The 18,310-nt window shown below is 37.2% G+C and overlaps 1 protein-coding gene across 1 annotated transcript in view; it reads right to left on the reverse strand.

Moving 5' to 3' along the window:
* LOC110835132 (uncharacterized) overlaps positions 1-9,526 on the reverse strand; it is a 52,833-nt gene extending 43,307 nt beyond the window's left edge. The window contains exon 1 of the mRNA XM_022075054.2: positions 9,346-9,526. Coding sequence (XP_021930746.2) covers positions 9,346-9,360 — 15 coding nt within the window. The 5' untranslated portion in view covers positions 9,361-9,526. The remainder of the gene's footprint in view (positions 1-9,345) is intronic.
* Between the last annotated feature and the right edge of the window lie 8,784 nt (positions 9,527-18,310).

Raw genomic sequence — 18,310 nt, forward strand, 5'->3', positions numbered from 1 at the left:
GGAAGCATCTCTGGAAATCTTTCTTTGTCAGCCTGTCAAGCACCATCTGCGATTCTGCCTGAATCTCTTCTATCGTCTCAAATCTCCTTCCCTTTAGCTGAATTTTCATCTTTGGAAAGAGGAAGAAGTCACACGGAGCTAAATCCGGCGAATAAGAAGGGTGCGGGATGACGGCCATGGTGTTTGAGGCCAAAAACTGCCGAACTTTGAAGGCGGTGTGCGCTGGCGCATTGTCATGATGAGTCGCATGTGGAGTTCTTCCTTTAGAATCAACTGACAGGTCCCATAGCCTATCTCAACAATGTCGCACAAGTCGTTGATGGTACGACGTCGATCTTCGTGAATGGCCTGCCGAATCTTCGTAACATTTTCGGGCGTTGTGCTCGAAGATGGTCGTCCAGAACGCTCGTCATCATCGACAGAGGTTCGGCCATTTTTAAAACGTGAATGCCACACAATACAGCTCTCCTTTATAACATTGGTATTTTTTTTTGCTAAATGCAATAAGGATAACAAATTTTGTCGCGGTAACAACAAATTTGATCTTAGCGTCGTTATTCTCTTACAGAAACCATCCTCACTAATGGCCATTTCCTCTCGTTTGACCTATATACACTTTTTCTTGCAAAGTATAAATATGCCAATTTTGCGTCAAATTGGCGAATCAATTTTCGAGTTATGATTAAGCATAATATGTGCATATGCATCAATAAACAATTCCAGTGTTACGTAAACTTACATGAAATAGAAACGTTTGGTATGTTACACAATTTGCGTTCTCCACAGAGAAAAGAAACTCGCTAATACTTGATACAGAGACTCTATCAACTCAACATAAATAGTTGATTTTAACGTTAGTTCTATAAATCAAACTAAGAAAGCACGAAGCATTTGTATAAACAAACAATTTGAAATAAGTTATTTGAACCGTTTTCCGTGAAGAGGGCAACGTGGTAACAGAGTTAGTAAATCTGGAAGTCCTGATACGATATAAGAACTGCGGATAACTCTTTATCTGTCTTGTTTCTCAGTCAAAAATAATTAAAAACGACTTGTGATGATGCTGTGTTATGTAAATTTCTCTGTCTTTGTTTAAAGACATATTTGTTTACCCCCTTGACTGACGTGTCCTCATTCCGAATCTGTTCAGTTAGTGTCATAACCTTGGCGTGTGCCTGGGGTGGGGTCACAGTGGCCGCGCGGGCCTTGTACCGCTTGGTCACTGGGACCGTGGGTTCGAATCCCACTCAAGCCATGGATGTTTGTCCGCGTTTTCTGTGTTGTTCGACGGGCCCCCTCGTCCAAGGAGTCCTGTCGAATGTCTATAGATCGAGCCAACGAAAATTTGGGACCCGCAGTACTCAGGCACTTGAAGAACGGGTCGTACCCAGTATCCAGTGCCTGGGGTTGTCACGACCCAAATGACTGTTTCTGCCTCTATATAAATTGCAGTTACCTAATCGTTCCATTAGTGCAGAGAGTACGAGCAGATTAAGTGTAATGGCTCAGAATCTTTCGACTTCCTGTTACTAGCCGTCCAAGATTAAAATCGTATACTCTTTGGAGTACTCTAACTTTCGAAAGTGTTCTTCACACTACATTACGTAGGACATTATTGCATTAATGTGATCAGAGGTCATTGTTTCGCAGCAAATTGTTCCAACTATGACCTTCGGTCATTATTGTAATAATGAGATCCTAGGTAATTTTTGAGGGACAGTGTTACAAGAATGGGACCTTCAGTCTCATTGTTGCTAAAAATATTCCCTGTCGAGTGTCGATTCCCCACTCGGGGATTCCCCCACTCAACTTCTTATGCGCACAGAACGCAATTAAGGCTTCATGTAATGTGTTCGTTATTTTTGTCCGATTTAAACCAAATTAGCTATGCAGGCTTCTAACATTTTTATTGAAAGTCCTTACCATCAAATCGAAATTAGTTTAGCCATTTTCAAAATTTTCCGTGCTAACAAACATTCAGACTGATGGACGGACAGACGGGTAGTTTTAATATGTGCTCCGCAGGGTTGCGAATTCGCCTAATTGCTTCCTAATAAAACAGCGTATTTGCGTTGTAAGACACATGTTTCAGATCCATTAATGTCACTGGGCTTGAACGCAGGTTAAATGAATTAAGCCACTGTAAGAGATGTAGCACGATAAGAGAGCATATCAGGTCAGCACATGTAATCTGATTGCATCATTGAGAACAGCATCCAATTAATACTAAGCTAATCCATCCTTAATGTTTCTGACTGAAGTGGAGTTGTATTGTACTTGACTTAATTCAGGTATCTAAAGCATTCCAACCATTTCAGATAACGGCCGCAGGCAACATGTTCTCTTAAACGTATTATACTACATAAATTACATTCCCTAACCACGTGGTTTTTGTTCAAGCGCTTTACAAATGCGTCCTGAAATCGAATAAAATTACTGTCTTCCTTTGTGTCAACAGAAATGTCTTCTTCCTCTGAATTAGTGCAAAGTGTGACATTTTCTACATTCCACAACTTTGCTGGGAAGGTTATATAGACTGTCATGGAAGTTGGCAAGTTTACAGGTAGAATGAAAAAGAAAAACTATTTGAATATTAACAAATCTGATTATTATTTTAATATTTTAATATTTCCCGTCAAATCACAATTTTAATAAGATAATAAAATATAAAATATTGTAAATCGATTATTCGATGCGGAACGTGAAATGATATTTGTTGTTGATCGTTGTTGAATTTTGAGGTTCTCAAGGCGCATCGCAGTGCCTACGTCACAAACGCCTTAAAGATGGAGGCATTACAACTCGGTAAATGATCGACAGACTAATTACCATTGTCCTGACTAGAACGTAAGTCGACTTTTACGATATTGTGATGGTTCGTTCAGTTCTCCAGAGGGTCATATTTGTTTTTAATTGCTATATTTTCGGGACTGGAAATTACTTAAAAATTAAGCCTTAAAGGATAAGAATAACGAATTTTACTTTGCAAGTTTCTGAATAAAAAGGTTTAAAAATTAATTGTTTTATTCAGCATACTCTAAAATCTGAGAATTTTTGCACAGCTTGGACACACAGTTACAGAAATGTAATAGTTAGTCTGTTTCTTTTACAAATTATTTAAAAACTGCTGTTTTCTATCGGCATTCGTTAAGTGGTGCCGTCAACTGGCGTAACTTTGACCCACGTTTCAGCACTTCAATGACAAAATGTTATAGTTTTAGTATATCACCATTGACGGTCATTAAATATTTCTTCAGGGCTCTTGGGGATCAGCTGATGTCTTGTAGGTTTTTCCACATGCCTTGTTATGTTTTAAGAGTATAATTTTTAAGTTTTTGAAATTCTGGGTCGAATGCCTTGAAAATGTAAGTCCTTTGACTCATTTGGCCACTCCACATATAAGTCGTTGCCTGCACACATTTTGAACGAAGGGTGCACACATATGATTGTCCCCTCAATTAAATAGAGCAACAGAAAAGTTACAATTTGCATTTGATTAATGAGAAAACTGGAGGAAATATAAATATTGTATGGGATTTTTATAACATAAAATAAATTATATAAATTAAAATTAAATTATTTGGTTATTCCGTCAAATCACAATGTATTTAAAATAAGATAATTAAAATAATTAAAATATCATTCTGTGTTCCATATCGAATAATCGATTTACAATTGGAACAGTTACAACATGTTTCGGTTTTATTAAACCATCATCAGGTGTAAAATTATATTAAATTTAAAACTCAATTACAATTTTTTACAATTTTTCATAGTGTAATTTTTTGGAGGTCGTGTCCAGATATTTTCATATAATGGATCAACTTTATTGTTTGAAGTGATGCTTTTGATATTTACATCGGTCAGAGATGAAATAGTAGACAACACAGTTGTGTCTGGAGGTGATCCAGAAGTATTACCGTATCCGATCAAGGTTTATTACTGAATAATTTAATTTTAATTTAATAAATCACAATATGACGCAACTACACTATTTTATAAATTATATAAACGTAAGATATGGGTATCCTGTTTAGCGGAGAAACCAAATTCTACCTGTTTATGCGTGCCCAGTAATTACGTTTTCTTATTCAAAATAATACTCTATTAGACATCCAGGTTTTGCGTTAAATCGTTTCTTAATGTATTTTTAAGTATAACGTAATGGAATTTAATAATGAACTATTTGCGATTTCACACCAGTTCTTATGTCTTATAAAAATCTTTTAAGATTTAATTCATTATAGTTTGCATATTGTCGGACTCCTAGTGGTCATTTGTATTTTTTCGATATTTTGCCTTGTTTTCATGTATCTGACACGAAAAACCTTTACATACTTCATATTACATTTCATGGCCGGAATTTTTACAAAATAATGGAAGTTAATCTGTTGCAATAATTTTTGCCCAGAGTCAAATATACCCCGAAGAAACACGCCTAAAGAGACAGATAGGCTTATCATAACAACTACTCATATACACGTAGTTGAAAACAGTACATACAAATTATTAAAGTGTGGAAATTGTGTTTGAAGCAGCTTTATTTATGGTTGTCAACGAAATGCGAGACAAAACACGACTATTTTCTGATTCACGCAGTGTGATTAGTTGAACAGAAAAAAGTTTGTATCATCTGTAATGAGTTTGTGTCTAACAGGACAGCGATATTCCAGTAAATCTCGAAGAATGCATTTTTAATATATGTCGTAGGATACTCCAGACAACTGTAAAAGTCTTTCGTCTTGTTTTATAAAAAAGACTTAGACTTGATATTCTGGTAATATAGCTGACCATCAGGAAGCCAACAACCCATTTTCTTAATCACATAAAATAATGTAGTTTGCAGACTATTTGTGAATGTTACTTAGTGTCGGAAAATATGGCACTGCTAAAAACATGATTTTGATTCTTAATTCAGTTTCCATATTTATGCCCGAGAAAATTACATGGGACTGTAATAAAACGCAAAAGACGTAGAAAATTTTTTAAAATCTTTATTTCCTGATGTGAAGGTTTAGGTTGATTTTAATTTTGTAAAATCCGATTCATACAATGCAATTAATTGTTCAACAATCTGTCTCTGACAACACAAACCAATTTTTGTCTGTAATTTCTGTTCGCCAAGTAATTCACCGGTACAAAGGCGAAGGGGAATAACCGACAAATGTTCTTCAGACGAATAACAATTTTCAGACAGTTCTTTCGTGTTTATTTCAGGTTTATTATTTTTTTTTTTTTTTTTTAGAAATATGATTATATTATTTATACATAAAGTTCAAGTTGAAACAAAAATTTTGCTAAATTAAAGTAACATAAAACACAGGACCTAAATTAGGAGCCATGATTGGCTTATTAATTTTTAGACTGAACTCCTTTACCCGAGAACGTCGTAATTTATAAGACCTCGTGATTATTATTTTGGTGATAAACCCAAGAACATTCTTAAACAAACGGTTTTTGTAACGTACATGGGGGACAAAGAAATGCGTTGAAATCTCTTGTAAAAACCGATAAGGAACTTGTATGTACTGTGTTGAGGGCATAATTAATAAATTGATAAAAAAAATGTGGGATTGAACTGGCGCAGATTAAGGGATAACCAGGGCATTGATACGTAACAGTAGGTTTAATTAAAAAAAATGGTCAAAACTTACTGGAAAGGAATTATGTTTTGTGCTGTGTAAGATTGGAGGACAGAAAGAGAGAAATGTCGTCGAAAGACGGTAAAGAGAAACAATGAAACAATTTACGTCCTTAAGACAGTGGTCTAGAGGTTAGAACGCTGGCCTTGTAATCCTGGGGTCTCGGGTTCGATTCCCGGCGGTGCCCGAATTTATAACTTGTGTTGGGCAAGGCCGTGGTCTAGGAAACACGGAGTTTTCCTCCGGGGGCTTCCCCGGTTTCTCCGTGGCATCCCAACAATTACTCCATTCACACACAGAAGAAGGCAATGGCAAACCACTTCTGGATCATCTGCCAAGAACGTATATGAACAGGTCCCAGTCCGAGGAAAGGATGGAAGGATCCTGTTCATATGGACCTGTCGTCAGACAGAACACTAAATAAATAATAAGATGAGGTGGTCTAGCGGTCAGAACGCTGGCCTTGTAATCCTGGGGTCTCGGGTTCGATTCCCGGCGGTGCCCGAATTTATAACTTGTGTTGGGCAAGGCCGTGGTCTAGGCACCACGGAGTTTTCCTCCGGGGGCTTCCCCGGTTTCTCCGTGGCATCCCAACAATTACTCCATTCACACACAGAAGAAGGCAATGGCAAACCACTTCTGGATCATCTGCCAAGAACGTATATGAACAGGTCCCAGTCCGAGAAAAGGATTGAAGGATCCTGTTCATATGGACCTGTCGTCAGACAGAACACTAAATAATAAAATAAGACTCTATCAGTTAATGCCGCTAATTGCAGAAACGCGGATTTAATGTGAGGTGACAAATTTGGTTTCAGTCCTTTTTACTGTATTACTAAATTTAATCAACCATTTATCTAAGGTGAGATGTCGTACGTACGTATATATTACTAACTTTTCTCCCATTTATAATCAATTCTATACAAGAATCTTCTTATATTTCTTAACTCTGTTACATTAGTACGATTTATAAGCTACGTCTTCCTTAAAATTAAGCCATGTACTTCTATAACGTTGTTTTTGCCCTTCTCAGTTGAAGGACAATTCGATAATATTCATCTACAGCCTTCGCCACAACTAAATTCAGTGAAGTCTTCTAAGGCCATCGCAAAAACCGACGTTTCGATAAACGACTCCTTCTCATCAGATGCCTAGGACTTCCTGGGCTTGGCAGACGTCAGATACATGATGATGAGAATCGAGGCGGTTCTCGAAACGTCAATCTTTTGCGACCACCTCATATGGCTGTCTGGCGGGCAAGAAGATTTAATTGAATTTAATAGTAGCTATACGTATGGAATCCTCTTCCTCTCTATACTGAGGGCGTCTTTTCCCCTCAAAACTTCTCTGGATTGATCGATTTGCTTCCAAATACCAGTCTTCAACTATTCTAATCCAATGCTTATTTTGTTTTTCCCTACCTCGCAATAAAATATTAATTGCCTCTCTTTTGTTGCACCTTCCATGAATTATTTTACAGCTCTATTCTATTTATACTGTCAATGAATTATTATTATTTAGTGTTCTGTCTGACGACAGGTCCATATGAACAGGATCCTTCCATCCTTTTCTCGGACTGGGACCTGTTCATATACGTTCTTGGCAGATGATCCAGAAGTGGTTTGCCATTGCCTTCTTCTGTGTGTGAATGGGATGCCACGGAGAAACCGGGGAAGCCCCCGGAGAAAAACTCCGTGTTGCCTAGACCACGGCCTTGCCCAACACAAGTTATAAATTCGGGCACCGCCTGGAATCGAACCCGAGACCCCAGGATTACAAGGCCAGCGTCCTAACCGCTAGACCACCGTGGCTACGTCAATGAATTAACAGCAGGTAATAAAGGTTATTTTTCTCTGTGCGTAAAGATAGAATTTTTGAAAGATGGCAAATAAATGATAATTTCAAATGATTCTCCTATCTAAAATTTGAGGTTTTCACAGAAGTGAGTATGAAGATTTCTGTCTTCTGGTTCGTTGCGCTGTGTAGTCTGGTCGATGTTTGCCAACGTTTCAGAGGTCATACTGCGTCCGTCATCAGGGCGACAACCCAGAAGACAGAAATATTCGATTTCTCTATCGATTAGTGATTTATTAAACTACCCTGTCGGTAGCTCGGACTCTACACCGTTGATTGATGTGATGTTAAATAAATTGAATAAGATATTGAAGGAACCGTTCGTGGCCTAATTTAATGTACGAATCGAGTATTGTCTGAGGAACTGAGAAAATGTACGAAAAATTTTGATCTGGGACGGCGGTATTCGGGCCCGGATTTGAACTTGGTACGTCTCGGATAAGAAGCAGGATTGCCATCCACTCTTTCTGCCCCAATTTTCGGCATGAATTCCAAATTATTGTAGTCTAAGAATTAATAAAACAGATGGTTATGGGCAGAATTTACACCGAAGCAACTAGTAACAAGCTACGAGAGGTAAATGATTGATATCGCTTATAGAAACACGTTCATTACAATACGAATAGTTCACACCGGAACGATAACTACATGGCTTTTAAAATTGTCTCTCAGTGACAAACAATCATTGTTGAAAGCAACTTTCCTGCTATATCACAAAGCGATACATATCACATGTTGCTATGGTTGGGTTTTGTTTTCATCAGTCTATTGATTGCCTTATTCAATTAACTATTTTGTTTACAGCGCATCGCTACTCACAAACAACAAAATATTGGTTAGTACAAATTACACAACACGCACTATTACATTATCAGTTCATTTACTGACATTTTTCACAAACTAGCAACTTTATTACATTGGTGTGAATGCACAGGCGATGTGATATTGCTTGTCGCCTGTTGCTACTTGCTAGTTGCTTTGCTGTAAATACTACCAACATTATCTTATTAACTTCATGCGTCTTCTGGTTGACGCTTAAGGTCTGTTTGAGTGGCTTTATTAATTTAAATCTCGTCAGTGTTTCTGCAAACATTGCAGTTCTCGACTTAAGTGGCAATATCTTGGCTGGATACACGGAACTATGTAATTATCCCGGTGTTACCTTACTTTTATAAAATTACGAATTTTTACAGCTCCTTTTATGAAAGTTCTTGCAAGAAATATGGGTAATGCATCTTTAGTTTTATGATTTAAAGCACATGTCCGATATAATGACCTCTGCATTTAGTATCGTAGACACGTTCCATGTTGTGTCACATTTTTAAAAAAGTATGGTTTACGTAACAAGAAAATGCAGTCTGACTAACCTTCCAGATTGTATGTAAAGAGTTTGAATTACAAGGTAGTTTAAAAAGAATTATGCGTTATGTAGCAGATATATTTTTAATTCCAGGAAGCTTGTTTTCCACCACTAAACTTTCTTTAGGTTCGGAAATTTATTCAGATTTCCATACTTTTTTATGTAATTTGAACACCGACTGAATGAATGTGCTGATACGCTAATATCTAACCTGATAATAAGTATTATGAATAAAGTTTAATATAAAAGACGTGTTTTAGAAATGTTATCATTGTATAAGGAGTTGAATATAGCCATACATAAAACAAAGAATTGTCACAGTTCAACATGAAAGATCCTCATTTTCTTGAACAATATTCTTCATAACATACGCTCAACAAAAACACGAAGCTAAATGTACAACATAACAAATGTTACGAAACGTTTATAACAAACCAAAGTAATCACAAAATTCTGCTGTTTTTGACGTTCATTTATTTTGTATCATACCTTGGCTATGTCCATTGTTGTGAGTCTTGGAGAACTTGTTTACAGAAAATCCACACACAAACTGATAGGAGAAGTGCGACTGTAGTCACATTTATATACGTTCTAAATCCTGTTTTGTGTCTTTTATCACAACCCCTTTACATACCTCCCACCTCTTTAAAAACAATTCTTCATGTGGCAACTGCAGAAGTAATCTGTAACAGCCTATGAGTGTAACGGCAGGTTGGGAGCACTGCGTCTTGCAAAGAGCTTAGGGGAGGGGGAAGGAGGGGGGGGAGGTGTGTATGTGTGTTGGGACCGCTCTACATTCGCCAACTTCAGTTCATACTGAGACACACAGGTGAAAGAAATATGGTGGCTAGTGAGATAGAAACCGCTTCTCGTCAGTTACTGGACAACAGAGAGAGAAAGAGAAAGAGAGAGAGAGAGAGTGTGTGTGTGTGTGTGTGTGTGTGTGTGAGATGGTGAGAGGAGAAGAGATGTGAGAGGGGTGGAAATCGATCGGTTTTTTTCTGTTACACCTTCAACTGTTTCACGTAAGAATAAAACGGAGAAATGAATCAAGTTCGTTCGTCCCACTGAAAAGAATGCTATATGAATATTTAATGGAAAGCAAAGCAAGCAGCCGATAAATGCAAGGAAAATTTTAGTTTATAAATCTGAAAGATTGGGAAATAGAAGTGAGTATTAAATAAATAATGTGTGAAGATGGTTCAATGGCAGGCTTATGTGAACAGGACATTCAACGCGTTCCAATGTCTTTGTGGTTGGTTGAGATTATTCATCGTCATATTATTAGTATATTGGTTCCATGAAATGCGAGGCATTTTTAAGCTTCAACGAGCAGTGTACTTTGTGGAATAAAGTAATTATTATTAGTTCACAAACTTGAGTAGTATGTCTGACCTGCATTTGAAAATGTGGTTTATGGATTAAGATTTCGTGTGTTATATTTTATGTAGGATTTCTTATTTTTCCATCATATCAGTTATCAGTTTTATTTAACATATTACTGTCTCGGAAAATTACTTTCTTGGGCGTTTAAAACAAAAGGAATTAAGATTTATAAGCCATTATTTTGCTTGCGTATAACCTTTCGATTTGGTAGTTGTTTTTGATTTGTCAACAAGTGTTATTTCGCCGTGTGGCCTGGTAGACGTTTACGGATGTTTTACTCATCGCCCTGATGACGGAGGCAGCAAGCAACACTGAAACTTCGGTAAACTTCTACCAGACTGCACGGCGCGACATTCCAGAAGACAGACATCTTCATGCTCGCTGCATTGAGGACCTCAAAACTCAAAGTTGATGTAATTTTACATTAATCCTCTCATTAAAAAAATTACGAGGGAAAACGAATTTTTTAACATGTTGATGCAAGAAGAACTTTAACACTGAAAATCGTAGAATTCATGTGGAACTGCTGAAATGTGGAAGTCACAAACTGGAGTCACGTATCTAGCAGGTGTTCAGCGACATACGAGAAGCAGGATATACACAAAAGAAACAAAGTGTAGAGAACAGATTATAGACTGCTTTTATGGATTTACTCGGTGTTCAATATTTACATGGTAACAGTAAGAATAACAACTCAAGCAATTATCTTAAAAAAGGAGCAACGTTTTTTTCTGTAAATTTAGTCCGTGCATGGCTCAAAAACTTTACGACAAACAGATTTATTTATTTCTAACTCTCTATAACAACGCTTCAATGTCTCAGACTAGCATCGAATGAGAGGACGATGACGATATAGTGAGTAATGAACTGGAAAGGGTTTGGAAGGAAGCGGTCGTGGCCTAATTTTGGCTGTTATACCAGTATTTGCCTGAAGGAACTGACACAAACCCCCTAGAACCTCAGGAGAGTCGATCTCCGGGTCGATTTTATCCAGGAATTTCACGAATACGAAGCAGGAGTGATGGCCACTCGAACATAACGTTTAGTTGTAACCGAATGAACAAAGTGTAATGTGTCACTCTTTTTTCTGTGTTGGAAACTGACGGAATGAATCAAAATACAGTACAAATCCTGCTGAACGTCTGTAACATAATCTAAAATCTGTTGAATGTCATTTAATTTCTCTATAACGGGTTAAAACAGACATTTAGCCTGAGATTAAGACAGGCATTTCGAATATTCTCGTTTTCTTTTCAACACTTAAAGACGAATGGTAATTATATGTACCACCAAATATAACAATCAGTAAGTTTTTGTTTTATGTTCATTTAATTCTTATGATTTTCATTACAAACAGCGGTTTTAACGTGTTAATCTTCGTAATGGTATAGTGTTGTGTTTTCTTTGCGGTACGAAGTGAATTCTGAAGTTTTCTTCAGGCACGTTTTGGCTTTAAGCAAACCTACCTTTGCCTGAAGGAGGAGCGGACACTTTCTGGGGATCTTCGTAATTGCAAATCTAAATTTGTCCCCCATATAAAACGCAGTGCCTAATACCATTGCCCTTCAATATTTATTTCGGTTTTTAATAGTTAATTAATTAATTTTGCAAATAAAGTGTTAACGAGCACAAAAGCAAAGTAAATATCTTGAGAAATATAGAAGGCAAATACATCCTAAATATGTAAATCCATTATTATTATTATACGGAGACAACAGAATACAGAAAATGGCTGTCTTGAAAACCTCAAATCCTACAAGAATATACACCAAAGAATGACGATGATCTACAAGGAAATTTAACTAGGTTCAATGTAATATGAGAATAAAATGACGAAGAATGCAAACGGATGACAGGTAAATGATTATCAATGTTTGGGATGTCACAACCCTTTCAATATATAATATGAATATATATATTTTTTTTATTTAGTGTTCTGTCTGACGACAGGTCCATATGAACAGGATCCTTCCATCCTTTTCTCGGACTGGGACCTGTTCATATACGTTCTTGGCAGATGATCCAGAAGTGGTTTGCCATTGCCTTCTTCTGTGTGTGAATGGGATGCCACGGAGAAACCCGGGAAGCCCCCGGAGGAAAACTCCGTGTTGCCTAGACCACGGCCTTGCCCAACACAAGTTATAAATTCGGGCACCGCCGGGAATCAAACCCGAGACCCCAGGATTACAAGGCCAGCGTTCTAACCGCTAGACCACCGTGGCCATCATTTATTTATTTAGTGTTCTGTTTGACGACAGGCGACAGGTTCATATGAACAGGATCCTTCCATCCTTTTCTCGGACTGGGACCTGTTCATATACGTTCTTGGCAGATGATCCAGAAGTGGTTTGCCATTGCCTTTTTCTGTGTGTGAATGGAGTAATTGTTGGGATGCCACGGAGGAAAACTCCGTGTTGCCTAGACCACGGGCCTTGCCCAACACAAGTTATAAATTCGGACACCGCCGGAAATCGAACCCGAGACCCCAGGATTACAAGGCCAGCGTTCTAACCGCTAGACCACCGTGGCTTAATATGAATATAGTCAGGAACAAAATATGTAAAAACAAAATAAATTAATCGAACGTAATATAAGATCAGACATAGGCGGTTGTGAAAATGGTATATCAAAATTTGTACTGGTGTGTTTCAGTGTGCCTAAGCAGAGCACTAATTTTTAAGAGTTCATGTTGGAATAATCTATAGCTGAATCCCATAGAAGGGGTTGATCTCAACCAGTGGACCTTTATGACCTGATATATTCAGTTTCTAAAACTTTGTTACACTTACATGAAGAGGCCAGATTATTAAACACATTTTATATATTTTTTATTCCATTCAACTTCTGTGAAAATCAGTTTTAATCTTCATAATTTGATTGCAATTCCAATATTGTGGTTGAGTTATTAAAGCAATTAATCGCGGACATGAAATCATAAATTGACGAGGGTCGGGTCTCTGAAAATGTTCTCGCAGCCACTTCGCTGATAAAGATCGCGTTGTCTTATTCGGTGAAGTGTCTGGCTTCAGACTTCGCCGTGAATCCATAAAGGAGCGCACAGAATATTCTTTCTCGAGTTGCGTCTAGCAGATGTTGACGGTTTCGCGAGTCTGAGCAATCTGTACGCTGTACTCGTCTGCTCGCCGGACACGCCTTAAGACACCTCGCGTGTCAGACCGTCGCCACCATCTAATGTCACGATCAAGAACAAATGTAGGTTAACCTCCACGCCCACCACCTTAATGATACAGTGCTTAGAAGCATTACGTTTTATATCTTTACTATTTAACTCTAATTGAAGAAGGGTGTTATAGAAATGAATTACAACTTACGTGTTATATTAACAGACTCAAACCAATTTAAATATCTGAACTGGAATTCATCTAAATAGCATTTAAGAATTCAGTATTTTCCTTAAAAATCAAAAACAAAACAATTATTATAACGATCAATAGTTAATTCTGTTCCAGAAAGTAATTTCTGTTTACAGTAAGAATCATGCGAAACATAAAATGAAGAATTATTGACTGTTGAATCAGGTGGGTTATACAATTACCATTGGGCTCGAAGGGGTTAAAATAAAAGTAATGTTTAATGTTTAATGCATAAAATATTCATTAATTTTAGTGTTACTTTCATAGACGTTGTTATACATTAATTCTTAAGACAACTGTTATAAAACTTAGGATACCTGAGGATACGAACAATAACAACAGAGATGTATGACAGATTCTGTCATATTGTTTTGCTTACTACAAGCTTTGAAGTCGTAATTCTTCATGCGCACAGAACAACTAGTTCCGTCGACATTAGAACTCTGTAAAACCATTATTGAACTATGTAAAGCCATAACATTCTCACAGGGGCTTCTTGTCTTTATTTGTATTGTTCAAGTTACGTAATAAATTGGTGCGGGAAAGAGAGGCCCTAGGGCAATGCTTACATGTTCCTGCCCTCGGTAAATTAGTGTTAAGTTAAAGGCTTGCTACAAAACGGATCATTTACGCGTAAAATTAAACTTACAGATAACTGTGCAGATTATCTGCTTCAGTAGAACTCATAGTCGAGAAAGAATCCTTTTACGCTATTTTATGAGACGGTATAAGAAGGAAGGTCCATTCTTTGCTTTCGAAAGTTGCTGACTTGCTGAAAGAGGTGTGGAAATAGTAACACATGCGTATTTTAAAGTTAGGATTTGAATAAACTAATTTCTTGTTGATATGAGGTTATTACTGCGACGAGTATAAAGATTCATGTCTTCTGGGTTGTCGAGCCACGTAGTGTGGTAGTGCGATAATCGCCCTGATGATGGATGCAGCAAGGACCTCTAAAACGTCGGTGAACTTCTACCAGACTTCACGGCGCAACAACCCAGAAGACTGTGATGTTTAGACTCACAGCCGTGAAAACTTCAAATCCTACTTAATAATGAGAAGGTTTATATTCGAAAATCATAATGCATATCACGTTAAATTAAATCGCCGCTTATATTTTGAAAATTAATTTTGATAATTCAGTATAAAACAACCACGGTGGTCTAGCGGTTAGAACGCTGGCCTTGTAATCCTGGGGGTCTCGGGTTCGATTCCCGGCGGTGCCCGGATTTATAACTTGTGTTGGGCAAGGCCGTGGTCTAGGCAACACGGAGTTTTCCTCCGGGGACTTCCCCGGTTTCTCCGTGTCATCCGAACAATTACTCCATTCACACACAGAAGAAGGCAATGGCAAACCACTTCTGGATCATCTGCCAAGAACGTATATGAACAGGTCCCAGTCCGAGAAAAGGATGGAAGGATCCTGTTCATATGGACCTGTCGTCAGACAGAACACTAAATATATATATATATAGGCGTGTCTTCTTGAGGTGAGAAGGGCAATTCTAGTTGAGTCAGTGCAGTAAAATAAGTTGCGTCTTCATAAATGACAAACAGAGCAGCTGTAGTTATTTAAGTTTTCTCATTTGACACAAAATAAATTGCATAGATTACCAAGTATTTGTTTGATTTTAATCACACTCCATTTTAATTATAGAGGGTTAATTATATTAGCCACCCTACAGCTGTGGTACTCCACCCACAATTAAATCGTTAAAGCATTATGTGGAGGGTGGGAGTGGGAATTCTAGCTCAAATAATTTCCAAAAATAATAATTTATCTCATTTCAAGGAAATTTAACTCATAGCTCTTTTACCAAAGTGGATCGCAGACATTCGCCGAGAAGAAAGGTTGGTAACTCTGCTCTGCAGTTTCCAGCCTGTAACGAGAACCATTTTCTCCCACCTGTAATTGGAATGTTCTGCTATCAACAAATTATACGGCACTCTCATTATTCTTATTTTGTACATTTATGGGCTTAACTTTCTAATAAGCACGAAGTATTTGTGAGTGGATGCGTGTTGATCCTGTAGCGACTGTACTAGAATATACTTTTTCTACTTCATATAACACGCGCGCTTTGTTACAGCTTCGTACCTTCTGGTCAAATCCGGTTGCGTTATGTATTCGATAGTCATGTGCTAAGTTAACTTAAAACTTATATGAGAACAGGTAACATGACAGAATTTATTTTCATAAAGCACTTAACTTATGTTTATCAAATCTAAAACTTCTTGACGGTGGTGAAGAGTCAATTGAATAAAAATTTTCTTGGATATTATCCGTCGTCTAGTAAATATAAAACGCAAAACGACGTTTCGGAGATGGGACTCTATCTCCGTCTTCAGGTTCCTACACAATTGGGCCCACTAGATAGAGCTAATCCCTATCTCCGGACCTTTCTTGGATATTATCCATCGTCTAGTAAATATAAAACGCAAAACGACGTTTCGGAGATGGGACTCTATCTCCGTCTTCAGGTTCCTACACAGTTGGGCCCACTAGATAGAGCTAATCCCTATCTCCGGACCTTTCTTGGATATTATCCATCGTCTACTAAATATAAAACATAAGATATTGTAAGTGCGTCATATTGTGATTTATTTAATAGTATTAAAAATATATTAAAATTGGCCGTCAATCACAATATAAGATAATTAAAAGATTAAAATATCACATGTTCCACATGTAAATCGAGTACTCGATACGGAACGTAAAATGATATTTTAATCTTTTAATTATCTTATATTGTGATTGACGGCCAATTTTAATATATTTTTAATACTATTAAATATAAAACGCAAAACGACGTTTCGGAGATGGGACTCTATCTCCGTCTTCAGGTTCCTACACAGTTGGGCCCACTAGATAGAGCTAATCCCTATCTCTCTCTCTCTCTCTCTCTCTCTCTCTCTTTTTTTTGGTCCGGAGATAGGGATTAGCTCTATCTAGTGGGCCCAACTGTGTAGGAAACTGAAGACGGAGATAGAGTCCCATCTCCGAAACGTCGTTTTACGTTTTATATTTACTAGACGATGGATAATATCCAAGAAATTTTTTATTCAATTAACTTATGTTTGCATCTTGGTTGATCAAAAGCGGACTGGCTACACTGAGACATTGTAGTTCATTATGTAATTAATAAAAGATAAGTGATTGAGCATACGAACGCTAACATTTTATTATTTTATGTAAATGAAGACGTAACTAAATAACTCCATATAGCGGATTACTTGTTTGTTGGTTAAAGAAAATAATCACTTTCTATGAAACCGGAAGTGTTAGAAGATTCCAACTGATCCTGTTTATGCTCCGTATGAATCCTGTCTACACTCTTATGCCGCGATTTATTTAAGGTTCATTTTAATATTATATTTCCTTCCACGCGAACATTTTCTATGTGGTCTTTCAATCGGGTTTTAGAATTTAATTTTGTATTTTTTATCTTCTACATGCGTGCTACATGCTCCGCTGGTCTAATTCTCCGTAAGCTGATGCCATAAATTATGAAACTACTTCCACCTTCCTCATGCTTTCTCTTCGTGAAGTCCAAATATTCTCCTCAGAACATTACCAGACACTGAATCTTTGTTCACACCCACAGAAATCTAGAGATAAATCTGTAGTTTTACTTTAACCTTTGTGCTTACAGAGAGAATATTGACTGCAAGGCAATAACAATTTCCCGGATTTTATATGTTCTCAAATTCTACATGAATTTTTATGTGTTGGTATCGTTCTACAACATATTTTAACTTCTATTTTCGAAAGATTATTTCGCTGATTTTGTAGAATAATTTGTACCGAATTCTGATAAGGGCACGTGAACAGAATACCCACTTTTGTTGACTTATTCTTGGTCCACCTATTTAGTATGGCCTAATGGAGCTTCTGTGACGGATAATTTAAAAAGTTTTTGAAGATGGTTGTCTTCTGGGTTGTAGCAAGCTCACAAACGTTTCAGAGGTGCTTGATGCTTCCGTCATCAGGGCGAGAGTATAAACATGGTATGTATAATTTATAACGACTTGATTACCTGGAAAACGTTGGTTGATATCAGAGTTTCAGACAAAAAATTAGGAGACTTTCCACACTTATTTTTCATGCAGCAAATATCCTTCCGTTTACTGCTAATGAGATTTGTAACATATCTAACGTTCACATGTTTGATGATCAAATTTTTGATATAAATATTTTGTTTAAAAATAGCCATCTATTTTTACAATTTTCGTAATTTCAGCGTTATTATGAAGTTTGTTCTAAAATTCATTTATGTATTGTCCTTTTTACTTGATTCGCGTATTTAATTTTCTTGTACTGTTTTGTCTCCCTTAACTTTTGAGTTGCGGGGATTAAACAAAGAACTGCAGTGAATTATTGCCGTTAATTTCACGTGTTTTATCTTTCTTTCAGAGCATCGGGAGCTATTAAATGAATGACCATAATACATTTTAATGTATATTGAGCTATATTTTATATTCGCCACACACAAATTTCTGCTCGTCCCTGTTAATTAATTTATCTATCACTAGGTACTATATACAATTAGTATGAAAAATGCACAGCAAAATCACAGAGTGCGTAGATCCCCAGCGCTTGCACAGCTGAATTGTCAGTGGCAAATGCATCGATCAGTGTGCTGCCAGACTCCTAAAATTGCAGATTCATGTTTACTAGTAGAGACTAGCATAAA

Source organism: Zootermopsis nevadensis, unplaced genomic scaffold, assembly GCF_977971745.1.
Source record: "Zootermopsis nevadensis isolate Lab colony 2312 unplaced genomic scaffold, Znev_1.0 Znev_ptg000016l, whole genome shotgun sequence".
Classification (NCBI taxonomy): Eukaryota; Metazoa; Arthropoda; class Insecta; order Blattodea; family Termopsidae; genus Zootermopsis; species Zootermopsis nevadensis.